The 20981-nt window shown below is 37.5% G+C and overlaps 1 protein-coding gene across 10 annotated transcripts in view; it reads right to left on the minus strand.

Annotated features, from left to right (window-relative positions):
* Positions 1-20981, minus strand: part of HERC1 (HECT and RLD domain containing E3 ubiquitin protein ligase family member 1) — a 118270-nt gene that overhangs the window by 33293 nt on the left and 63996 nt on the right. For 7 of the 10 annotated variants that reach the window (XM_064456679.1, XM_064456678.1, XM_064456685.1 and 4 more), the window contains exons 26-44: positions 20401-20672; positions 19846-20061; positions 19638-19758; positions 18428-18665; positions 17227-17420; positions 14745-14900; positions 14412-14518; positions 14063-14173; positions 13805-13981; positions 12585-12824; positions 12292-12375; positions 10690-11210; positions 7801-8576; positions 6574-6772; positions 4774-4934; positions 3068-3184; positions 2659-2890; positions 1382-1506; positions 916-1136 (exon numbers count right to left, since the gene is read on the minus strand). In XM_064456679.1, the coding sequence (XP_064312749.1) occupies positions 916-1136; positions 1382-1506; positions 2659-2890; positions 3068-3184; positions 4774-4934; positions 6574-6772; positions 7801-8576; positions 10690-11210; positions 12292-12375; positions 12585-12824; positions 13805-13981; positions 14063-14173; positions 14412-14518; positions 14745-14900; positions 17227-17420; positions 18428-18665; positions 19638-19758; positions 19846-20061; positions 20401-20672 (4268 nt within the window). The remainder of the gene's footprint in view (positions 1-915; positions 1137-1381; positions 1507-2658; positions 2891-3067; positions 3185-4773; positions 4935-6573; positions 6773-7800; positions 8577-10689; positions 11211-12291; positions 12376-12584; positions 12825-13804; positions 13982-14062; positions 14174-14411; positions 14519-14744; positions 14901-17226; positions 17421-18427; positions 18666-19637; positions 19759-19845; positions 20062-20400; positions 20673-20981) is intronic. The other 3 variants (XM_064456680.1, XM_064456684.1, XM_064456683.1) reach the window with 3 other exon arrangements.

Genomic DNA, 20981 nt, shown 5'->3' on the forward strand with positions numbered 1-20981 from the left:
TATAACTTTTCACATATAACTCTGCTACTTCACATTCAGTGCTGTTTTAAGCTATCTGGTTCTCCTCAGAACTTCACTAGACTAGATCCAACAAAGAAAAAAGAATCCTTGTTTTTTTCAGACAATTGGACATTACATTTACTGAGCAACAATAATTATAATTTGTATCAATAAATTCCAAGGTTTTATCTGAATATAAAGTTCATTTTTCTATCATTACATTTCTGTCCTAAGTAAATTCATTGTGATGTTCCAGTGAAACAAGCTCACTGAGAAATTCAATATGTATTGAAACTTGCTTCCATATCAGAGTCAGTAACATTGTAATTAGGAGACAAAAGCTTAGCCTTGTGGGTTCATTGCCTAATTTGAAATGGATAATCCAAAGATTAACAAGCTGCTGTTATTATGCTTCTTTTCCACCTCAAATGTCTTTTTAGTAGGTTATACGATAATTTAGTGAGGACTGTCACCATATCAATTCTCAGAAAATGAAATGCATGACAGAGGAAAAACTGATTTAAGGGCAAATAATGTTGCTACAGATCAGAATTTTTTTTTTTTTAATAGAACAAACATTTACAACTGTGTTTGCTATCCCACATAGCTAAGCACCCCGGAACATCTGCCTGATTTCTAAGTGATATAATCAAAACAACAACTATACTAGTTCTGTTCTCACTTTTCAGGGAAGGGAGAAGAAAAACTATGTACACGTAGAAGTGCAGAGCAAGAAACACGAGAATGCACTATTCTTAATCTAAAAGTGAAGCTACAAGAAGATTTTAAGCATTGCTGGCATTTAGTGAGATACTTTCAAACAGGCTATAAGCATATGCATGTTACTTGAAATTTAAAAATATGAACATGCAAAAAGCAGTAAGTTAAAGCAGCCCCCGCTGCAGTCACACACACCCAGGTAGGCCAATCCAATACCTCTGGGATCCACATTCCCAGAATATCATTATCACTAGCCAGGTCTTGCCCAAACATAGCTTCCATTGCTTCATCATCAAGGTCAATTTCCAACTCCTCATCCAAGTTGAAGTCATAAAGTGCCCCTGGATCTTGCTGCAAAGATATCCCTTCTCTTCGACTCTGATTCCTGTGGGCTTGTACAGAGCGGTATAATCCCGCTCAAGTAAAGAAAAAAAAAAAAGAAAAAAAAAAGAAGAAAAAGGAAAAAAAAATTAGTACTTTTATTTTGCATGTAATAAAGATGACTGTACTTTCAACTTCTTTTTAACTCTTCTGTTAAACATAACCTACATATTACCACATAAAACATGTTCAATGTACACTGATACACATATGTGAAGACGACCTTTGTAACTTTCATGCTAGAGTACCAATCACCTTGGAAGCCTTTCAGTATACTTACCAGCACGTGCTAGCAGAGTTCGGGCAGCTAAATCAAATTTGTGTCTTCTCGTAACAGCTGACCGACTTCTAGAAGGAGGTCCACTTGCAGAAGCTGCATTATCCACATGATCCATATTATCAGGGCTACAAGAATTTGTAATTTACAGGTAAATCAAACCAAGTTTTAAACAGCCACATACAGTAAGTAAGGGAAAATACTACCATCATATTATTGGCATTTCTTTATTTCTTTCATGGAAGGGAAAAAAGGGAATTCAGAACTCAAGAATTTTCAGCTCCACTGCGGTACTGTGTTGTTGACTGTGATATTTACCTCAAATTAGATGCAGCAATGTCAACACCTATTCAATGCTTCCATAGTGTCTAAACATTGCAGAAATTTTCAGAGCGTGCTCATTTTACGCTGTCAATGTTAACTACAGCTCAAACTAGGTTTCTTCTCCTTTTTAGAAGAAACAAAAATAAACATTTCTGTTGTTGCTGCCTCAGTCATTCCCTCTTTTGCACAAAATCTTTTGCAAAACATGAATTTAAGTTACTTAGTAACACTTGTTGCTTAGTTAACTTCTCCCAACTGAAATCTCCCAGTTCTCCATGAAATGACAGTTAAGGTGGGACAAAGTAACTGAGGAGACTTAAAAACGCGTATCTCAGTAGGATCAAGGAATCTGAACAAAAGTGTTTTCAAAATACATCTTGTAATTGTCATCCTCCCTATTAACAAAAAAGCTGCTATGATTCCTAATAGGTGTCACAAAAATATAACCACTACTTTTGGGATTAAAGGCAAAAGAAGAACAACCACCCTTCCCCCTTGTTTAATAGATAGCTTAGATATAAGGTTGTGAAGGTGACTGTGACTGTAAACATCAATTCAGTTTCATCATCTCTGGACAAAGCAAGATTTCATTCAAAAAGAAAAAGGTAGAAAAATACCTCTTCATGAATACACTGAAGGAAAAAAAATTACTCCAATGAAATTTTGCTTTATTACTAGGCCTTTTAGGTAAAATGTAAATTATATAAACTTTTTTTTTTTTTTTTTTACTCCACCTTCCTGAAGGATGATCAGGTACATTCTTCCCCAGTTCTGTGCAGAAACAGTACTGGAAAAATAAATGCACCATGTACACCTAATTTAATTGCATCTTTGCTTTTACTTGTGTTGTAACAAAATTTAAAATACAGACTAATGTTGTGTCAGCAACAATGAACTGGTGAGATTTTCAGTTTCAGCAACAGATTACATGCAGTTAGAAGAAAACTACATTTTACCTTTCACTAAAGCCTTCCTCCATTTCAGTGGCATCAGCAGAAGGGATATCACCTGGTGACTGCAAATAACAATGATCACTAGATTTTCCACCACTTCCAGAGACTATTGTCCCATGTCGTGAATCTGCAGTCCCTTCTGACTGGGGCTCTTCATCATCTTCATTTCCAGGGTGCTCTATCATCCACATGGCCAGCACTGTGATATTCTGTGCATCTGCTTCTCCTCTGGCACCTGAAAGCAGGGAAATCACACTTTAGAATTTTATTATATCATTGACGGTGAAAAAAAAAAAATCTATTTTTTCCCATAAATGGTTACCAAACTTAAAAATTAAGTATTCCATTGGAAAAAAGTGTTTCGTACTGGTCTAATTTTTCAGTTTAAACTGGTGTTATAATTATATATTACCTGTAGCTTCCATAGCTTTTGCAATTTGCCTGAGGGAGAACCCCATTTCTAACAATGGAACAGCAATGGCAGGAGGAGGAGGTGATGTTGAAAGTCGGCTGCTTGGATCAGACAAAGCTTAGAAGACAGAAAATGTTAAATGTAAAATGCATAAATCTTTCTTTATTGTTACTTTACTAGACCTTACTTTGATATATTAGCTTCAAATAAGGGAATAATTGTCCTTAACAACTTTCCTCTCTATTAATTTCCACAAAGATAGATACTTTCTGTAATGAAACCAGATGGTGTTCATTCTTTCTCGCAACACATATATTATGTTAGTTTCTGTTTAATCTGGTATGATACTGATGATACGCAAAGAACTACTACTTTTAAGATATTTCTAAGAAGTTTACTTCCATTTAAAACTGTATCAAATTATTTATTTGATTTATATTTTGGTAGACTAGATAAAGTTATCCAATGTTATGAGATCACACCAATACATATTGCTCTTACAGTACAGAAAGAGACCTCAATTAAGCTGGGGACATATCTGAAAAATCTCTTTGCAGATGATGGCTATATTTCTGTGCAAAGACTCTTTCAAGGGACTATAAAAAGGTCAGTTACTCCCCAAAACGCAGAGCTTCCTTATCATTTGCCACAAAAGTGAGGTCTGATCAACAAAGGCATCAATAACGTACTAACAAACACTGTTGTAAAAACAGTACATGACTAAAAGCAAGTCATCCAGTGGGAGGAGGGCAGGGGTGACAGAGATGTGAAACTGAGCAGACAAGTTGCTATACCACAAATTAAATAGCTAAAAGACCCAAATGGTAACATGGGTGTAAGAGCAAGAATAAAAAGTTGTATCAGTCAGGAATTTTAAGGCATGGACTTTGTTTCTCAGCACTGAGTATGAAATCTGGATAATATACTTTAACTCCGTCTCTTAATTTAATACAAAACACGTACATAGGGACTTGTATTTTTCTTTTTAGTATTATCTCCTTTGCATCACAATACTCATTTGTTCTCTTTAGAAGTTCAAAATTCTCATGCTACGTTTTTCTCAGCCTCCTAGCTATTCCATTCTGTACATACACTGGAACAGAGCAAGTTTCTGTTTTCAGTAGTACAGCGCAGGCAGTAATAAAACCTCTATGAACAGAAGCCTCCCATTACCTTCACATATGTTGTGGTTTAGCCAGTGAAACATTTCCAGACAGCAGGATGAGGAGCCCATGAAGGCTGGACAGCCTTTTCTATCTCATTAAACAAGATTATTTGGAAGGAGCTACACTGGTATATGTATCATAAAATACACCAACACCTGTTTTCTGCATGGTATATGACCTAATAAAAGCTAGAAAATCAGTGCACTAAACAGTGGCATACAACCAAGGACACAAATCCAGATCAGGATTAACATTTTGAAGTAATTACCAATTATACTGCATTCTAGTTTTATACATGTACTTTGTAATCCATTCCAGAGCTTTTAAAAACTAATTTCATTTGCTTGATAAAATCTACAGCTAGACAATCTAGAGCTTTTTGTCCTAAGACAGTTGTTAAAAGGTTTTCAACAATGCTTTGCATGTTAGGTTGCATTAAAAGGAATCCCTCTTGGTTTTCAATGTCTTAGAAAACTACACTGAACTTCTGAGAATTTACTAACTTGTCCACGTTTCTATCTATATTGACTACAAGTTTACCTGTTCGATTGGCAGGCCTCGCAGACTGGGAATCAGGAGATGTCAAACTTTGTCTCCTTCCAACTTCATCTGAAGGAGATGTTGGTAAAGAAGATATTGGAGGAGTCTGAGCACGTCGTGCTGGAAGAACAGTTGTAGTAGGGTAACTGGAGAACATTTGCCTTTAAAAAAGAACAATATACATTTATATTAAAAACAGCTATGCTAAAAAAGGTCTGACACAAGAAAAACACCAAATTAGAATACACTTGACAAGTCATACTTTACAATAATTCAGTTTTGTATGGGTAAGGTGCAATACATACATTGAGGCAGGCAGAAGAACCTTGTTGGAACAGCTGATTCCCACTACCTTTGCCTGCAGAGTTAAATTCTAAGTATGCATCTAAAATAATCCCTCATAGACCAAGAGCTGCCCTAGAAGACAAGAGAGAAGTAAACACTCTTCCCATTTCTCCGTTTTGTTCAGAACTCAGCCTGACTAATAAATCAGGTGAGTATTTTACTTTCACTGTCCTGGTAATAGGACATTGTTCTGGCTTTTGTCAAATTATATCTGCAAAACCTCTAAGAACAGAGGTCAGATACATCAACAGAATTAATAAACTTAGAACAGGACTCTATTAAATTCAAAGCAGATTTCCTTCTACATCACAAATAGTCTTTGCAGATTAACTATCTTTACCTTATTTCCATTTCAGTGTGTGAGGGTAGCATCATAGAATCATAGAATCATTAAGGTTGGAAAAGACCTCTAGGATTGTCAAGTCCAAATGTCAAACCAACACTACCTTGACTCCTAAACCATGCCCTGAAGTGCTGCGTCTACACATCTTTTAAATACTTCCAAGGATGGTGACTACACCACCTCTCTGGGCAGCCTGTTCCAATGCCTCACCACTCTTTCAGTGAAGAAATTTTTCCTAATACCCAATCAAAATCTCCCCTGATGCAACTTGAGGCCATTTCTTCTCATCTTATCACTTGTCACCTGGGAGAAGAGACCAACACCCACCTCACTACAACCTCCTTTCAGGTAGTTGTAGGGAGTGATAAGGTCTCCCCTCAGCCTCCTCTTCTCCAGACTAAACAACTCCAGTTCCCTCAACCTCTCCTTATAAGACCTGCTCTCCAGACCCTTCACCAGATTCATTGCCCTTCTCTGGACATGCTCCAGCAACTCATGTCCCTCTTGAGTGAGAGGCCCAAAACTGAACACAATATTCAAAGTGTGGCTTCATCCACTAGGCGGGTCACTTGGTCATAGAAAGAAATCAGATTGGTCAGACAGGACCTGCCTTTCATGAACCCATGCTGGCTGGGCCTGATCCCCTTGTTGTCCTGCACTTGCCTAGTGAGCTCACTCAAGATGTACCGAGGATGAAACGAGGTCTTAGCTTCCAGGATGTTACCTACAAACTAAAATCTAGTGTAGTTTGAGAATTAGCAACTATTCATTAAAAATAAAGAATTTCAGAGATTTTTAATTTAAACTGTACCAAATAAACATGAGAACTGAAGGACGGTAAGGAAGGTATTTTCTCCTGTCTTGAAGAAGTCAGCTGTTACATATATATACAGTGTATATTAAAATCTTAACAGCTTTTTATTTCTAATAACACCCATCCTGCAAGGCAAATGAATTAAACTCTGTCCTCTGCAGGAGCAGTTCTTGACAGTAAATACAAACATTAACATTTTCAAATGCTCAGACAGATAAAGACATATATTGCATATAAACTGCACAGCTGGTTCTCTATATCCACGAAGTCTTATAAGCTGAAAATAAAGATATTATACCTAAGAAGACTGAGAGGCATAACACCAGGTGATTCTGAAGCTGGAACTGTTTCAGTATCAGTTACTGGAGTAGTCGCAGTGGTAGTATCCTCCAGAGAGCTGCTCATAAAAGATGTTGTGCTAGAAGCAGAAGGGCTGGTTGTAACTGGTGTTTGGGCTTGCTGAGATGGATCACCTTCTTCTACTTGTTGATCTACTTCTGCAACAGATAAAAGGACGTTAGAGGAAGATTTGTTGATATAACTGTGAAGAGCCCAACAATAACTGTGGCTAAACTTTCCAAAATAACTATCATTATTTAAAATTCCCCCAAAAGAAAAGGGTGTGCAGAAATGCACAGCATACAAACACTTCTGCCAATAACTCATGGACTTATGTAAAGGAATCAGTCTATTTGCTCTTGCTATTGTCATACCAATACAAGGTAAATAGCAAACAAGTCTTTCCAGATGATAACAGAAGCCATTTATTTGGTTAGATGTTCTGTTACCGAGATTTAGATTTAGGATTGTAACAGCTAAGATTATTCTCTTAGGCAAAGGGGAAAGAGGTAGACTAGAGCTGATTAACTATAAAGCTATTCTTAACTCAGCTGTGTAAGTCACAATTTTGAAGGGGCTTTTTGGTTCGTTTAGAAGAGGTCCTTAAGACAACAAAGAACCAGATAGTGCAGTAATTAGCTTTAATATTTTAGATTTTTTCTTCTCTTCAGCTTCTGCTAGTGCAGCGCCAAATATCTCGGGGAAAAAAAACAACTCAGAAAATAAAACCCCAAAACCCCACAACTGATTTAGGGATTTTCACAGACAGAAACACAGGTGAACATACACGTGTTCAACATCATCTGTTAACATGACTGCATACAATCACATTTAACAACAGTGAACTTCATTATATTTATGTCACATACAAATCCTTCTGACAAGTATATGCAGAACTGCTAATCTTTTAAAAGTATTAAAGACAAATTAGAAAGTCTTATATTTCTGGTTGACTGATATGCATTCACTTTTTATTAAAATAAGGAATTAGGGAAAAGGCCAAAAAGTCAGTATTGTATCTACAAAAGAGTAAAACATCTGTAAAATTTCTCTGTCCAATTAAGACTCCTCTGAAGTATAGCCACTACAAAATTACAATATTATGTTATTTGTATTATCATTACTATTAAATTTAATAGAAATAAAAAAAAATTAGCACTATCTGGCCATAATTTTGAAAATGTACCTTGTTTAAGTCTGCCACCAAACTGATCCTCCAGCAGTCCATGAACCACTAGCTTGTAGATCATGGCTTGTGCTCGTTCCAAATCTGCCAGTCCTAGAGCTCTTTTAATCGGTGAACGCATGACTGCCCGTTTCACCATGTGTCGCATCAGGAACTGCAAGGCAGCACGCATTTCAACATCTTCATGAACAACTGGAGAACTAGCACAATCAGAGTTGTGACCATTTTCTGCCAGGACTTTTGGTATTAACAGTAGTTCAGCATATTTACTACAACTAAGAAGAACACTAAGTGACTTCATCGCACCAAGATAAAGATAAGATAGCTGTACTGCTCTGGTTTCTGACTGCACTATATCGTGATTTCTTGGAGTATGCTCATGATTCTTTTTTCTTCCTTCAGCAGGTTGGTGTTGGGATTCCATACCTAGTGTTGATGCTTCTAAAGAAAAGGAAGCAATTTCATTTTCTGACTTAGAGCTTGTAGTACTATGTCCTTTGTTATCATCAGCACTTTGTCCTAATCGTGTATCTGATCCAACATCACCCTCCGTCTTCTGGTCCATTTCTCCTTTATCTTCAGATTCATGCCTATGTTTTTTCTCATGTCTCTTGGTGCTTTGCTTTCCCGTATCTTCATGAATACCAGTCAGATAGGTAAGGTCCAGCAACACAGTAGCTGTCAGCCCACGAAATCTTGCAACATCAAAAGGCAGTGGTTCGCAGGGCTCCAGATTATACAATGGAGTATCACTAGGCGACCAAAAAGTTGGGAAGCTTTAATAAAGATCAGAATGACACAGGAAAAAGCAAGTGAGGGAGAGACAGGAGGAAAGTACAGGAAATAATGTAGGCAAAGTAAGATGTAAAATGTATTTAATAAAATAAACCAATTCTAAAAATTAAATGTAAACAGGAAAATGAGGTTATGATCAGCAGAAAACAGGGAAATATGGTATCAGAGCAAAGTCAACAAAGCATGCACAGGTTTTCAACAATAAGCATTAAAACGCAGAAGCATCGCAGAAGCTATCAGTTCTGTGCTGACAGAGGTTTCTGCTATATTGTTTAGAAATATGTAACAGATTTCTACTAAGAAAAACCATCTTAGGCCAAATTTTATCATTTGTGAATAGATGTGTAAAAGCTTACAAACAAACACTCCTAAACCTTTTTCACATTAAGGAAAAGCTTTGATTGACCTCACATTCCCGTTCAACTATTCATCACAAGCACACTACTAACAGCTTATGATAATTCTGTCTCTGGTTATGTCAGGACAGATTGCCTAGAAAGGAGAGTTACTTCTTAAAACCACACGTCTGAAAACTCATCAGACACACATAATATATGTCTGTCTATCTGTCCATCTATATTCAGTGGTTTGGGTTTTTTTGGTAATATTTAGGACTACTACGCTTGATCAATTTTCACTCTAAGCAGGACAAAAATTCACCAGCCTGTATTTCCATACATCTAGTATTTTCCATACATCCAGCAGACAAAGGTCTTTTAAGTCTTCCTTTTATTATCCCAAAATGTTTTCCCATCTTATACTGTAAACTTCTACCTAAAAATGAAAGCAAGCTTTAGGCTGGTTTTAATTAAGAAGGTACATTCTAAACGTAATTCAATGCGTTACCAAGAGCTTGCCTATTTTCAAGCACTGTTCCACTTCACTCAAATAATGTTTCAAATTATTTTAAGGGCATGCTTACTTTAAGCTATACTGTCATATGGCCATACTTGAAAGAATTTATATCTGGAACGAAATTTGACAATCAATTGCACTTCAGTATATTTAGTTAAAGTCACAACAGCCTTTGCATTAAAGACAAAATAGGCTTAATGTTGCAACAGTTCCAAGAGGTGAACTGACCTCGGTTGTTTCAGAATGTAATTGTAACTGGTGGCAAAAAATAATAATTACTGCTCATTTTTTCCAGAAGATTATGGTTCAACTATAGCCAGAAGGAGTTTACGGAATTTAGTGAATCAAATCTTTTCCACACAAAAACACAGGCAATTCCTGTGAGAGCACCAGAGACCCCAGGGAAGCCACTAGCTTTGTTTCAGAGTTTCCTTCCAAGTGCCTTCCCTTTGACGGCATGTCTACAAGATAGGTGGAATCTACCTCCTTTCAGCCTCCTCCCTAGTTCTCACCATCATCTGCAGAACAGCAACTCTGGAGCATTAACATCTAATACAAGGGCCTTCCTTTAGCTCTCTAAGGCAGGTAGAGAATGAACAAACACAACTTTGAGGCAGCATGAACTTGAATGCCATCATCCAACCCACCATTAACAAGAGAGAATCCTCCCACCTCCTGACCTTAACCACCCCTCAAACCCCACAGAGCAGATTCCAGTCCCCTAAGAAGGGAATGACAATGCAGCAAAAACACCTGTTCCCAACTCTGATAAACTGAATCAGGTCTCTCTTCAGAACCAGGTTCATCATTTACAACAAAACTGTGCACTAACCCCCCGTAAAAATCTGTGTTCTTTACAGACATAACCAAGAAGCTGTAGTAAATTAAGACAGGAGTAACATTTTAGTTGGCCAATACATACAGATTCTAAAACAAGCAATGCTCATTTCCACTCTAGGAAAACTGGCAAGCCAACTCTGAAACCTAGAGACCAAATCTAAGAAGTCTAATGATGGTCATCAATTAAAAATTATCAAACTTGTCTTTGATATACAAGGCATTTTATTACTAGATAGCATAAAAAGTTAATTCATAATATTTGTTTTAAAAAGCCAAATTTTGAAGTCCAAGCTTAAAATAACTGATCAGCATGACTCTAATGTAAAATGTATGTTACTTCTGAAGATTTCCAAGTACAAAACACCACTAGACTGTGAAAAGTGCAGGAAATGAGCATACCTGATAGTAATCTCTGCTTCATCCCATTGGACTTTAGCAGATGTACTGCCTTCTTTCACTACTCCAAGCAAGGTGGCATGACGTCCCGTTTGCTTGTGTACACATCGACCTCCAACCCTAAGACCAGCATCAACTCCACCAATTACTGCTAGAACAGGCCACACTTCCACACAGAGCATCTTCAACTGCAGTTCTGAAAGGTCAGCCAGACCATGCCTACTATGTTTATTTTTCTCCTCCTCTTTATTTTCTTTCTCCTCTTTCATGTCATTCTCTTCTCGACTTTGAATTGAGCGACTTTTCTTCAGCTTTTGGCCTGCTTCTTTAAGACATGTTTTGATTTTATTCAGTCTTTCCACCATTTTTTTATTGATGCAGTGTGTCCAACGGTCTGTGCGATGAAGGATTCGAATGAGTTGGATAGTGGCTTCTGCCAGCACTGCAGCAACAGGACTACAGATGGGGTCACCAGGTAGCAAATCTCTTGGTGTACCACGCATCTGCATATCACAGATTTTCACCTAAGTGTTTAAAGAGAACAGTTTAAAAGTTATCTTCTCAACATACCTAACAAAGCTCATTTTATAAATACAGCAGTCTCCTGCTGAATAGGAAAAATTATTAGCACTGTCTTTTTTTTTCTTCGGAGATCCACCTTAACAGTGATCAAAACCTCCATCCCTTCAAAATCAAGGATGCTGAAATTACAACAGTTCATGGTTTCTTACAAAAGACTATCTGGAATTCCTAATACTATACTCTCCCTGGTTTCTGGGCAATGCAATTTTGTGTGTAGAACATTAAGTCTGTAAATCAATTCTAAGTACTAAAATACATTTTAAATTTACAATAGATTGCACAATATAGGAATTTACAAAGTCTAGCTACTGTGCAAGTAATGTATGTCATAAACCAAAACGAATAATCAGTGACATTCTCAGCACTTGCTAGCTACCACCCCCACCCCCCAATAAAACAACATCCATAACACTGACACAGAGGAGAACAGAAGGGGAAGGATAAACTTATGACCTGTTGTTGAGGGCTAACCCCAGTAAGGCAGCTAAGCCCCACCCAGCCACTCAATCACTCCCCCAGCAGGACAGGGAAGAGAATCAGAAGGGCAAAAGTGAGAAAATATAAGGAAAGTTTCATAAATGAAAGAGAAAGGAAAAAAAAAACCCACAATAAAACAATACAAAATGCCCTAAGTGATGCAAAATGCAATTGCTTCACCACCAGCTGGCCAATGCCCAGACAGTCCCTGAGCAACAGAAACCCCTGGCAAACTTCCCTGCAGTTTTATTGCTGCACATGATGTATCATACAGAATATCCGTTTAGCCACTTTAAGCGAGCTGACTGGCTGCACTCCTCCCCAGCCTCTTGCCTGCCCCAACACACTTGCTGTGAGGGACAGAGTGAGAAACCGAGAAAGCCTTGATGCTGTCTAAACACTGTTCAGCAATAGCTAAAACACTGCATTATCAACACTGTTTTGTTCATAAATCAAAACACATAGCACCATACGGGCTGTTATGAAGAATATTGACTTTATCGCAGCCAAAACCAGTACACCTATGCAGATGAACGTTTAAGTTACCTTTTCTCCTGGATTACTGCTATAGAACATAACACAAGGGTATAACTCTGCTGCATCGACATCTTCAAAAGCTAGTTTTGGCTCCTAGTTAAAAAACAAAAACAAAAACCCCAAACTTAGAACACCTTAACAAGCAAAAATATGAAATGTGACAAGGTTATACATGTATTACAATCCTTGTAAGTGTTGAAAGTGTCAAGCGTCTTAACTGTCATGCTTAGCTTTATATAAAATATCCATGCCAAATTACTGTTGCAAAAAAAACCACCAAAAAACCAACTAATGTTAAATACCTCTCCATTTTTACCAAAGGAAATAGTTCTTGCTTCCATGTCTAATACACATGTGATGAAATCTCCTTGGGTAAAGCTGGACAGGGTCAAAGTTTGTTCTCCATTGTGATAAAGGTTACCACTATAGGCTCTATAAAGCCACATATCTGAGGTAGTGCGATGGTTAAAGTCATGTACTGGCCAGCGAGAAACTCCTACACATGTGCCTTCATTGCCTCGGTTCTCCTTCACAATGTAGAACTAGCAGGCAAAACAAAACAAAACAAGACAAAATAGGGGAGAAAAAGTCAGGAACATACATTTTGACACAATAAAGCAAGGAAAATTTACCTTCTACATATATGCGCATACTTTTAACTGTTTTGCTCAGAACCTTTCAATAAATAAAAAATAATAAGCTAATAAGCTAAAATCATGCTCTACCTCTAAAATGACATGTTGGTGTATAAGGTCAGTCATTAACAAGTCATTTAAACGTAAGCTACTAGTAATTAAGAAAACTGTATGTAAATACAGAAAGAAGTTGGGTTTTTTTCCCAGACTTAAGACATACACCCAAAAGCCATGTTACAAGTGCTAAAAATAATATTACAGAAATAAATAAGCTTTACTATTCACGTTCACTGCAAGTGATTTACAGAGATTCAAGTAAAAAAAAGAAGTAGAGGTGTTGTCCTGAAGATGGTACTAACAAGGACCACAACTGTGTATGTATCTATATTCCTAAAAAAAATCACTCCAGATTAAATATTAAAATCTGGTCTTGCCAGTCAGACAGGCTGATGTGTCTTTTTGCAAGAAATCAAAATGTTTTGTGAAGTGTTTTTCTAAAGGAAAAATTCAACATCTACATAGTTCAGTACATAACTTTTGCAAGACAACGGATATTTGTGCTGACTATGGCTCTTGGGGACAAGCACCATCACCTCTACAAATACACAAAAGATTCACAGTCTTCAATCTGTGTACTGAAATATCCAAATGGCAGTGCTCAAAAGCATCCACAAACTCTTCACTTTGGATTGAAAATCACAGAATCATTTAGGTTGGAAAAGACCCTTAAGGTCATCAACTCAGACTGTAAACCTAACAGTGCCAAAATGTCATTTACTCAAGAACATTGTCATAAGGGGAAAAAACCATAGGTAGCTGTTGTTTATAAATCACAGTATATTTCCAAAACAAAGAGAATTTAAGAAATACATGTTTATGCAACCTACCTTCCACTGGTAACACCCAGAAGTAACTCCAGTGGATGCTAAACCATATCCTTTACCTCCACTTCCATGAGTTAGAACCTGCCCATTCTCCACTATGCAGCATTGAGCTTTCTCAGGGTCAAAGGACACTTCCTGTATGGGAAGATTCTCATCTTCATCTTCAGACTCTCCTTGCTTCTATCAGAAACAGGACAAAATATTTGTGGTTAATGTAACTCAGTTACATTCAGCCGAAGGAGAAAGTAACAGTGTCATTACCTGTAGCTTCATTTCTTGTTCTTTCTCCTTTATTTGAATTGCATGTTTAGCCTGAGCTATCGGACTCTCCCACATGCAGTCAGACAGAAGTGAGAATAATCGTTCAACAACCTGGTGTATTAGAATATATTTCAGATCATTTTATATCCAAGATGAGGGAAACAAAGAATATATATTGTTTATTTGCTTTGTAGGTATCAATGTCAAACTATTTAGTGCTCTTAGATAAGAAAATATCTACACAGAGCCCCACCTGATCTGGATTCTGAACAAACCTATGAAACATTTAAAAGTTAAATGAGACTTTTTGAAGAAACAGGTGTAAAAGCTTATAGCAAAATATAAAGACCTGAGCCATTTGATCATCTTCAACGCCAGATTCACAAGCAGGTAATACAGCTTCTAGTACATGAAGTGCAAGAAGTCTAGTCCTCAAATTGCCAACCAAGGGAACTCCTACAGACGGAACAATATGTTAATAATCTGAAAGTGACTTTGGCATCAGGCATGCACCTATGATGCCAGCTGCTTGCCACCAGTGGACAATTTTCTAGTGTAACTTGTGCACACCTACTGAACTTAGTTTTAGTTGTTCGCTACATAACACATGTTCTAACAGGACCTATTTTTAGGAACTGCACTCCAGAAATCCAAGTGACCATTGAGTACATTTTGACCATACCTGAGCAACACTTCTGAGAAGCAATGTTAAGAAGTACTTCTGTCCACTTTGGAGATGCCATTTTTGACTGAATTGCTTTTGAAGACACAACTCTACGTAGGAAAACAAGAAAGTCTCCCAAGTGCAATTCTGCTGCATGTTGCTTTCGGAGGGCAGCTAGGAAGTTAAATTAAAAGTTTTCATTTACAACCTTACTTCTACAGTATCTGCAAATAATATTTTTTTAAAGTCAAGGTCAAAGTAGAAAAAAAAATTAAGACATTCACAGTTGAGTTTTGGATGTTTCTGTTTTTGACACTAGTGTGTCCAGAACAGAATACAGCCAGTTGACATGGCTGGGCTACACTATGCGGACTATCATGCATCTGGAAAAACATGGCTACTCAACACACAGTGCATTATACACCACAGGTACTTCGGTATGCTAAGATCTATAAACAACTGTGCAGGAAATTACTGTATATATCTTACCAGAAGTGTGGCTATAGAATCACACTAGCGTTTGCAAGCTCTATGTATTTAATATAAATTATAGCCAAGCAACTCAGAAGTAACCATTTGAAGTCTATCATAGATTTGAATAGAAAATGACAGAAAATGTTAGCAGTCCTTGTTACTGGCAACAAGCTGTTCTGGAAGCAAAAATACAATGATCAGTTATTACATGATGGCTGGCTGACAGGTGCCCACCAAGCTGCTCTCTCATTCTGCTCCTCAGCAGGACAGGGAAAAAATAAGAGGAAAAACTCATGGGTCAAGATAAGGGCAGTGAGTTCACTCACCAATTACCATCGTGTGCAAACCAGACTCAGCTTGGGGAAGATTAATTTAATTTATTGCCCATGAAAAATAGATTACGATAGTGAGAAATAAAGACAAAATGAAACACCTTCCCCCCAACCACCCCTTCTTCCTAGGCTCAACTTCACTCCTAACTCTTCCACCTCCCACCCCAAGCAGAGCAGAGGGATCAGGAATGTGAGGCAGTTGTGGTCACTTCGTAACAGGTCTCTATCACTCTTGCTCCATAATGGGTCCTTCCCATGGGCTGCAGTTCTTCAAGAACTGTTCCACTGTGGATCCTTTTCCACATGATACAGTACTTCAGGAAGAGACTGGTTCAGCGTGGGCCCCCGCAAGCCAGTTTCTGCCAGAATCGTGCTCCTGTGTGGGCCCTCCACAAGCTGCAGCTTCCTTCAAGGCACATGCACTGGCTCTGGCAGGGGTCCTCAATGGGCTGCAGATGGACAACCTAACCTGCTTCACCGCAGACTTCACAGGCTGCAGGGGAACCCCTGCTGCATCGCCTATAGCACCTCCTCCTTGTCCCTTTCCTTCTTCACTGACCTTGGTGTTTACCAAAGTCATTTCTGTCACATTTTTCCCCTCTCGTCTCTCACACAGCTGCTGTGCAGCGTTTTTTACCCTTTCTTAAATATGTTATCACAGAGGTACCACCAGTGTTGCTGACTAGCTGAGCTTTGGACAGCGGTGGGTCTGTTTTGGAACTGGCTGAAATTGGTTCCATCTGACATGGGGGCAAGCTCCAGATTTCTTCTTACAGAGGCCACCCCTGCAGTCCCCTCTCACTACCAAAACCTTGCCACCTAAATCCAATATGTGTGATTATTTATAAACATCCCTGTAAAATGTATATCCTATCTAAAACGTCCCTATAAAATGTAACAATTGGTTTCTACGTATGGTTTTGTTTTATGGGATTTTTTCATGCAAAACACTATACTTCCTCACACCCCTGATTCCAAGGCAGTTTTAGCAACAAAATGTTTGTGGAAAAAGACAACCTTAAATCCTAATTTCTAATTAATTAATGATCTTATTAATTCATCAGCCATTGCATTATTTATAAGCTAAGAACAACTAAAAATATGTACACCTAAAACCAAGCTACGATTAAAAATGTCTTTAAACACACAATTTCCACAGAAATTCATAATGCTCATTAAGGGACTGCAAATTATGTGAAAACATTAATATTTCAGAAAATCGTTTGCTGCAGTTTTTTTAATATGACAGGGTAGGGTCAACCTCTTCCCATCCACTCAGACTGCAAAACTGCACAATACAAAGCAAATGCAACAATTTCCTGAATCAAGCTTTATTTATTTGCATTTTGAAACTTAGATAATTAAATTCCTATGATAGCATTTATGAAAAATACTACTACTAATAACTAATTTTTTAAGGAAAACAGTATCGTCCTCCTAATTCCAAACCAGATGGAGTAATTCTTATTCTCAACCTGCTCCTACCTTTAAATTGATTTATGTATCAAGTCTATATAAATCTAAACTGAACACAAAATTATTTCACTGCTTTATTTAATCTAATTCACAGAGTTAAGAATGACCCAACAATAATCAATACAGTAAAGTAGGTGAGGGCCTCAGCATTCAGTGGTTTGTTTTATTACAGTCTCTGATATCTCAAAATTGTAGCAGAAATAATACAAGATAATTACCTCTGAAATCTCTCTTCTCATTATCCCCATTTGAATCCGCCTTTTTTGACTCTACTTCATCTTCTTCACCTTCCCCTTCTCCAAAAGAAGCCATAAGCATCACACCAGCTTGTGATAACAAGTTCTTCAGCTGACTGCATAGTAAGTCCAGCAAAGATTGGACCACCTTTGGGCTCAGTTTGTCAGCATAGGTTCTATATGCACGCAAAAACAAGTAAATATAAGAGTATTTCAGAGCTGATCCAAGGAACAGTAACATAAAGATACAAATATAAACTCAGTGCAAGTGAAAACCGGGCCTAACAGAGCACAATTTCTAACTCATTCTATTGCAGCAGGTTACTTTTCCTTATCCTCCACCATATGCTTGGCAGATTATTCTTATTTGAATCCTATTTTTAAGATACTCTAAAACTGTCCAATCTGTGGAATCAAAGGCTACATTTCCAGTACTTCCTAGGGGAACAAGAACAACTTAGTCAATTGAACATAATCCTACTGCAACTTCAAAAGATGGGTATTCTTGTGGGTTGGGGTTGGCTTTTTTTTGTTGCTTTTGTTATTGTGGGGTTATTGTTGTTTTTTTTTTCCTACAAAATGGATTCGGCAGCTAAATGCAATGTGTTGTATGAACACTGAAATGAAGATACATGTACTGAATATTAAATATTGTTCTTGCTCTAAATAGAGAATACTTTCTCCATTGCTTTTTTCTTGAGTTAATTTATGTGTTGACAGAATTTTGGATGCTGTCCCCGGTCTAGCAGAGGCCAGTATTCCTCAAAAAATTGCTTTCTATTCTGAAATAAAGCACAATGTACTGCTCTGAAGAACCCCTACCCATTATTGGTATCACTTTTACACACGACTTTTACACAACAGAAAGCCTCATCATATCAACTGAACAGATCGAGATACAAAGCCAAACTAGAAAAATGGGGAGTAGTAGAATGGATTGTTTATAGACTATACAGTTCTAACTATTCTGGTCCAAACTCCTCAATTATATGTATCAGTCTCAAGTACATCTTTCTTATGAATAATGTGACTACTCTTTTCTTTCCCTCCCCTTCACTTATATGCTTCTGAATGACATTTCTTGTCCTAAAGAAAGCTCACACAAAAGAAAAGTTATTTTTAAAGGGTGCTGAAAAGCTTCACAATGAAGTTTGCTTAATGCAAGGGAGCATTCCATACGTACCCTGTGGTGATAGCGAGGATCTGAAGTAGTCTTGTACTGGCTACTTTCAAAGCTGTGCTGAGCTGAGAAATACCAGTTTTGGGCAGCAACTGCAGTGGTTGTCCTAACATGGTGTCTGTGCCACACAACTGTGATAGCACATTTAGCAGACCAGTGGAAATGGCCAAGGAGACATCAACAGGCTGATAGTGTACACTTAGAGCAAAGACTGTTACCAACAGAAGACGCTGTTGTGCTTCTACAATTAAAATGAAGTTGTTTTCAATTAATAAGCTGTTTAGAGTAAGAATACTAAGACAGAAGAACAGCAGATTATTTTTAAAATATAATGAATTAAGTTATCAAGTAAAGAGTAGAGCCTTCTTTGTCAGACACGTTGAGGTAGTCTTTCTGATGTACCATCGTAGCCCCCTTTAACTCAATGCAACCTCTATATCAAGGTTGTCAAAGGAAGAATATCATGTTTGTGATCTAGTTTGTGATGTAGATGTTCTGAGGCTAAATCTCAAACCAGAATCTTCTCTCTTGATAAGGATAACTGAGTGAAATACTTAATTTTCTACTGGTACTTCAAGTCAATTCTCAAGAAATGTCTTTCAATTCCATTTTAATTGTAAGTGAACAACAAAACAATTCAGGTAAGAATGCCCATCAGGCTCTACCAACAAACTAAATTATAGAACTCTCTTCTGTACTGAAGCTCTCAGTCAGTGCATGTACGAAGGCACAAGGAGGTGCAGAGTTCCAGCTGTCCCTTAAGGATAGAAGCACACAGCAATATCTGGGTATAGAAGGCCAGGAGAAAGGGCTTCCAAAACAGACACGATGCCCTGTTCTTTGGTTTTGGGTTTAAAGAAAGTTCATTTGAATGAAAGAAAAAAAGATTGGAAACTTTTCATCTCTTCAGAAAATTGCTTATCCCTGAAAAATCTGAAAACCACTTTGAAGCACAAAACACATGGGTGACTGTGGAAGATTGTGGTATGTGGAATAGAAAGGTTGACAATACCTAAAAGTCTTAAAATAAAAAGGGCTAACATTTGAAGAAAATTAAGACAGAAAAAGTTAAAAAGCTTCTCTCTCTCAGGAAAAGAAGTCAGACAGATACTTCAGTGAATTCTGGTCACTAATATCGAAGCCTGCTTTGTTAAACATATGAGCTATTGTATTGTTTACTAGAGGACATTTTGCAAATCTGGTTTTCACTTACCTATGTGATGCTTATTAGCTTGCAGAGCTCTTTCTAATGTAGCAGATAACTGCTGGTAAATTTTGTGCACAGCCACTTGGATTTCAATTTGAATACTTCTCTTGGCTGCTCTGATACCATCCTGGGTCAAATAAATAAATATTTTAAGGACTGATACATTTTTATCACCCAGTTATTGAAACGGCAGAAACCACTGAAGTACATATACCTGGTAGTGATGCAATCTTACACTCTCTCCCTTGGTCCCTGCATGTCCCACAGTGCCCAAACCAAAGCAGCCAGCAAGAAATTGTAGTCTAACAGAAGTAAGCAATGAAGATGATTGAAATCCTGGTACTTGACGACTTCCCATTAACGGCATGCTGCCTTTTTCCTCCATCCCTGATAGAAGCACTAAAATCTGATGAAGTGCTTCCAGACGAAGCTAAAAATAAAGGCAGACAAAAGACAGTATTAAGTAAGGAGCAAGTATCCTTAGAAATTAGAATTAGATCATCTTCAGCCGTAAGCGAGAAGAAATGAGGTAGCTGTTTTCTCACAGACACTTTTTTTTTTTTAAAAAAAAGGGGGAATTCTTTAAGTTTCGTTTCAGAGTTTATTTGCATAAAGTTCCCAGTTCCAGTTAAGATATTTTAACAGAAAAGAGAAGAAAAATGTCCTTCATAAACAGAATTTGGACAATGTTTTTAAAAATAAAAAAATCCACAAAATTACCAACCACAGTGTACAAAGAATAATAAAACTGAATAAAACTGAAACCTACCTCAGCCCTCAACTGCTGCTGCTCCATTGCTATTATTGACGCTTGTGGACTGGTGGACATACTTTCCTCTGGTTCTTTAAATCCTGGCGAGTTTCCCACATCTCCACTTACAAAGCTGACAACATTTTCAATCAAAGTATGAACTCCAAGGGATCTTGAGAGATCAAAATTGGACTCAACAAATGAGTAGGAGGAAGTGTATAGCCAATCTCTGCTGTGCTTTAGTCGAGCCCATGAGTCACTTAAAGGTTCCACTTGACTGTGTATTGCTCCTAAAGATATACAAAATGAAGTCTCATAAATTCCAATTCACCAGGTAACACATTTTGACAGTAGGTAAAGACTGAACTGCTGCTATTCATACAGGTGGAAAATGGATATTAATGTTAATTATACCATGCATTAAGCAACTTCAAGCAAAATTCTTGACTTAAATTTACAGCGATTTCCCTAAAGGAAAGGCTGTATTTCTTTTACTTATGTTAAGCAGTATTGCAACACGCTGCCAAGTGAAAAAACAAAAAAGATAGAAGCCACTCAAACTGCTCAGCTTTAAGCTAGAACACTGAATAAAAATGCTT

Source organism: Phalacrocorax carbo, chromosome 7, assembly GCF_963921805.1.
Source record: "Phalacrocorax carbo chromosome 7, bPhaCar2.1, whole genome shotgun sequence".
Taxonomy (NCBI): Eukaryota; Metazoa; Chordata; class Aves; order Suliformes; family Phalacrocoracidae; genus Phalacrocorax; species Phalacrocorax carbo.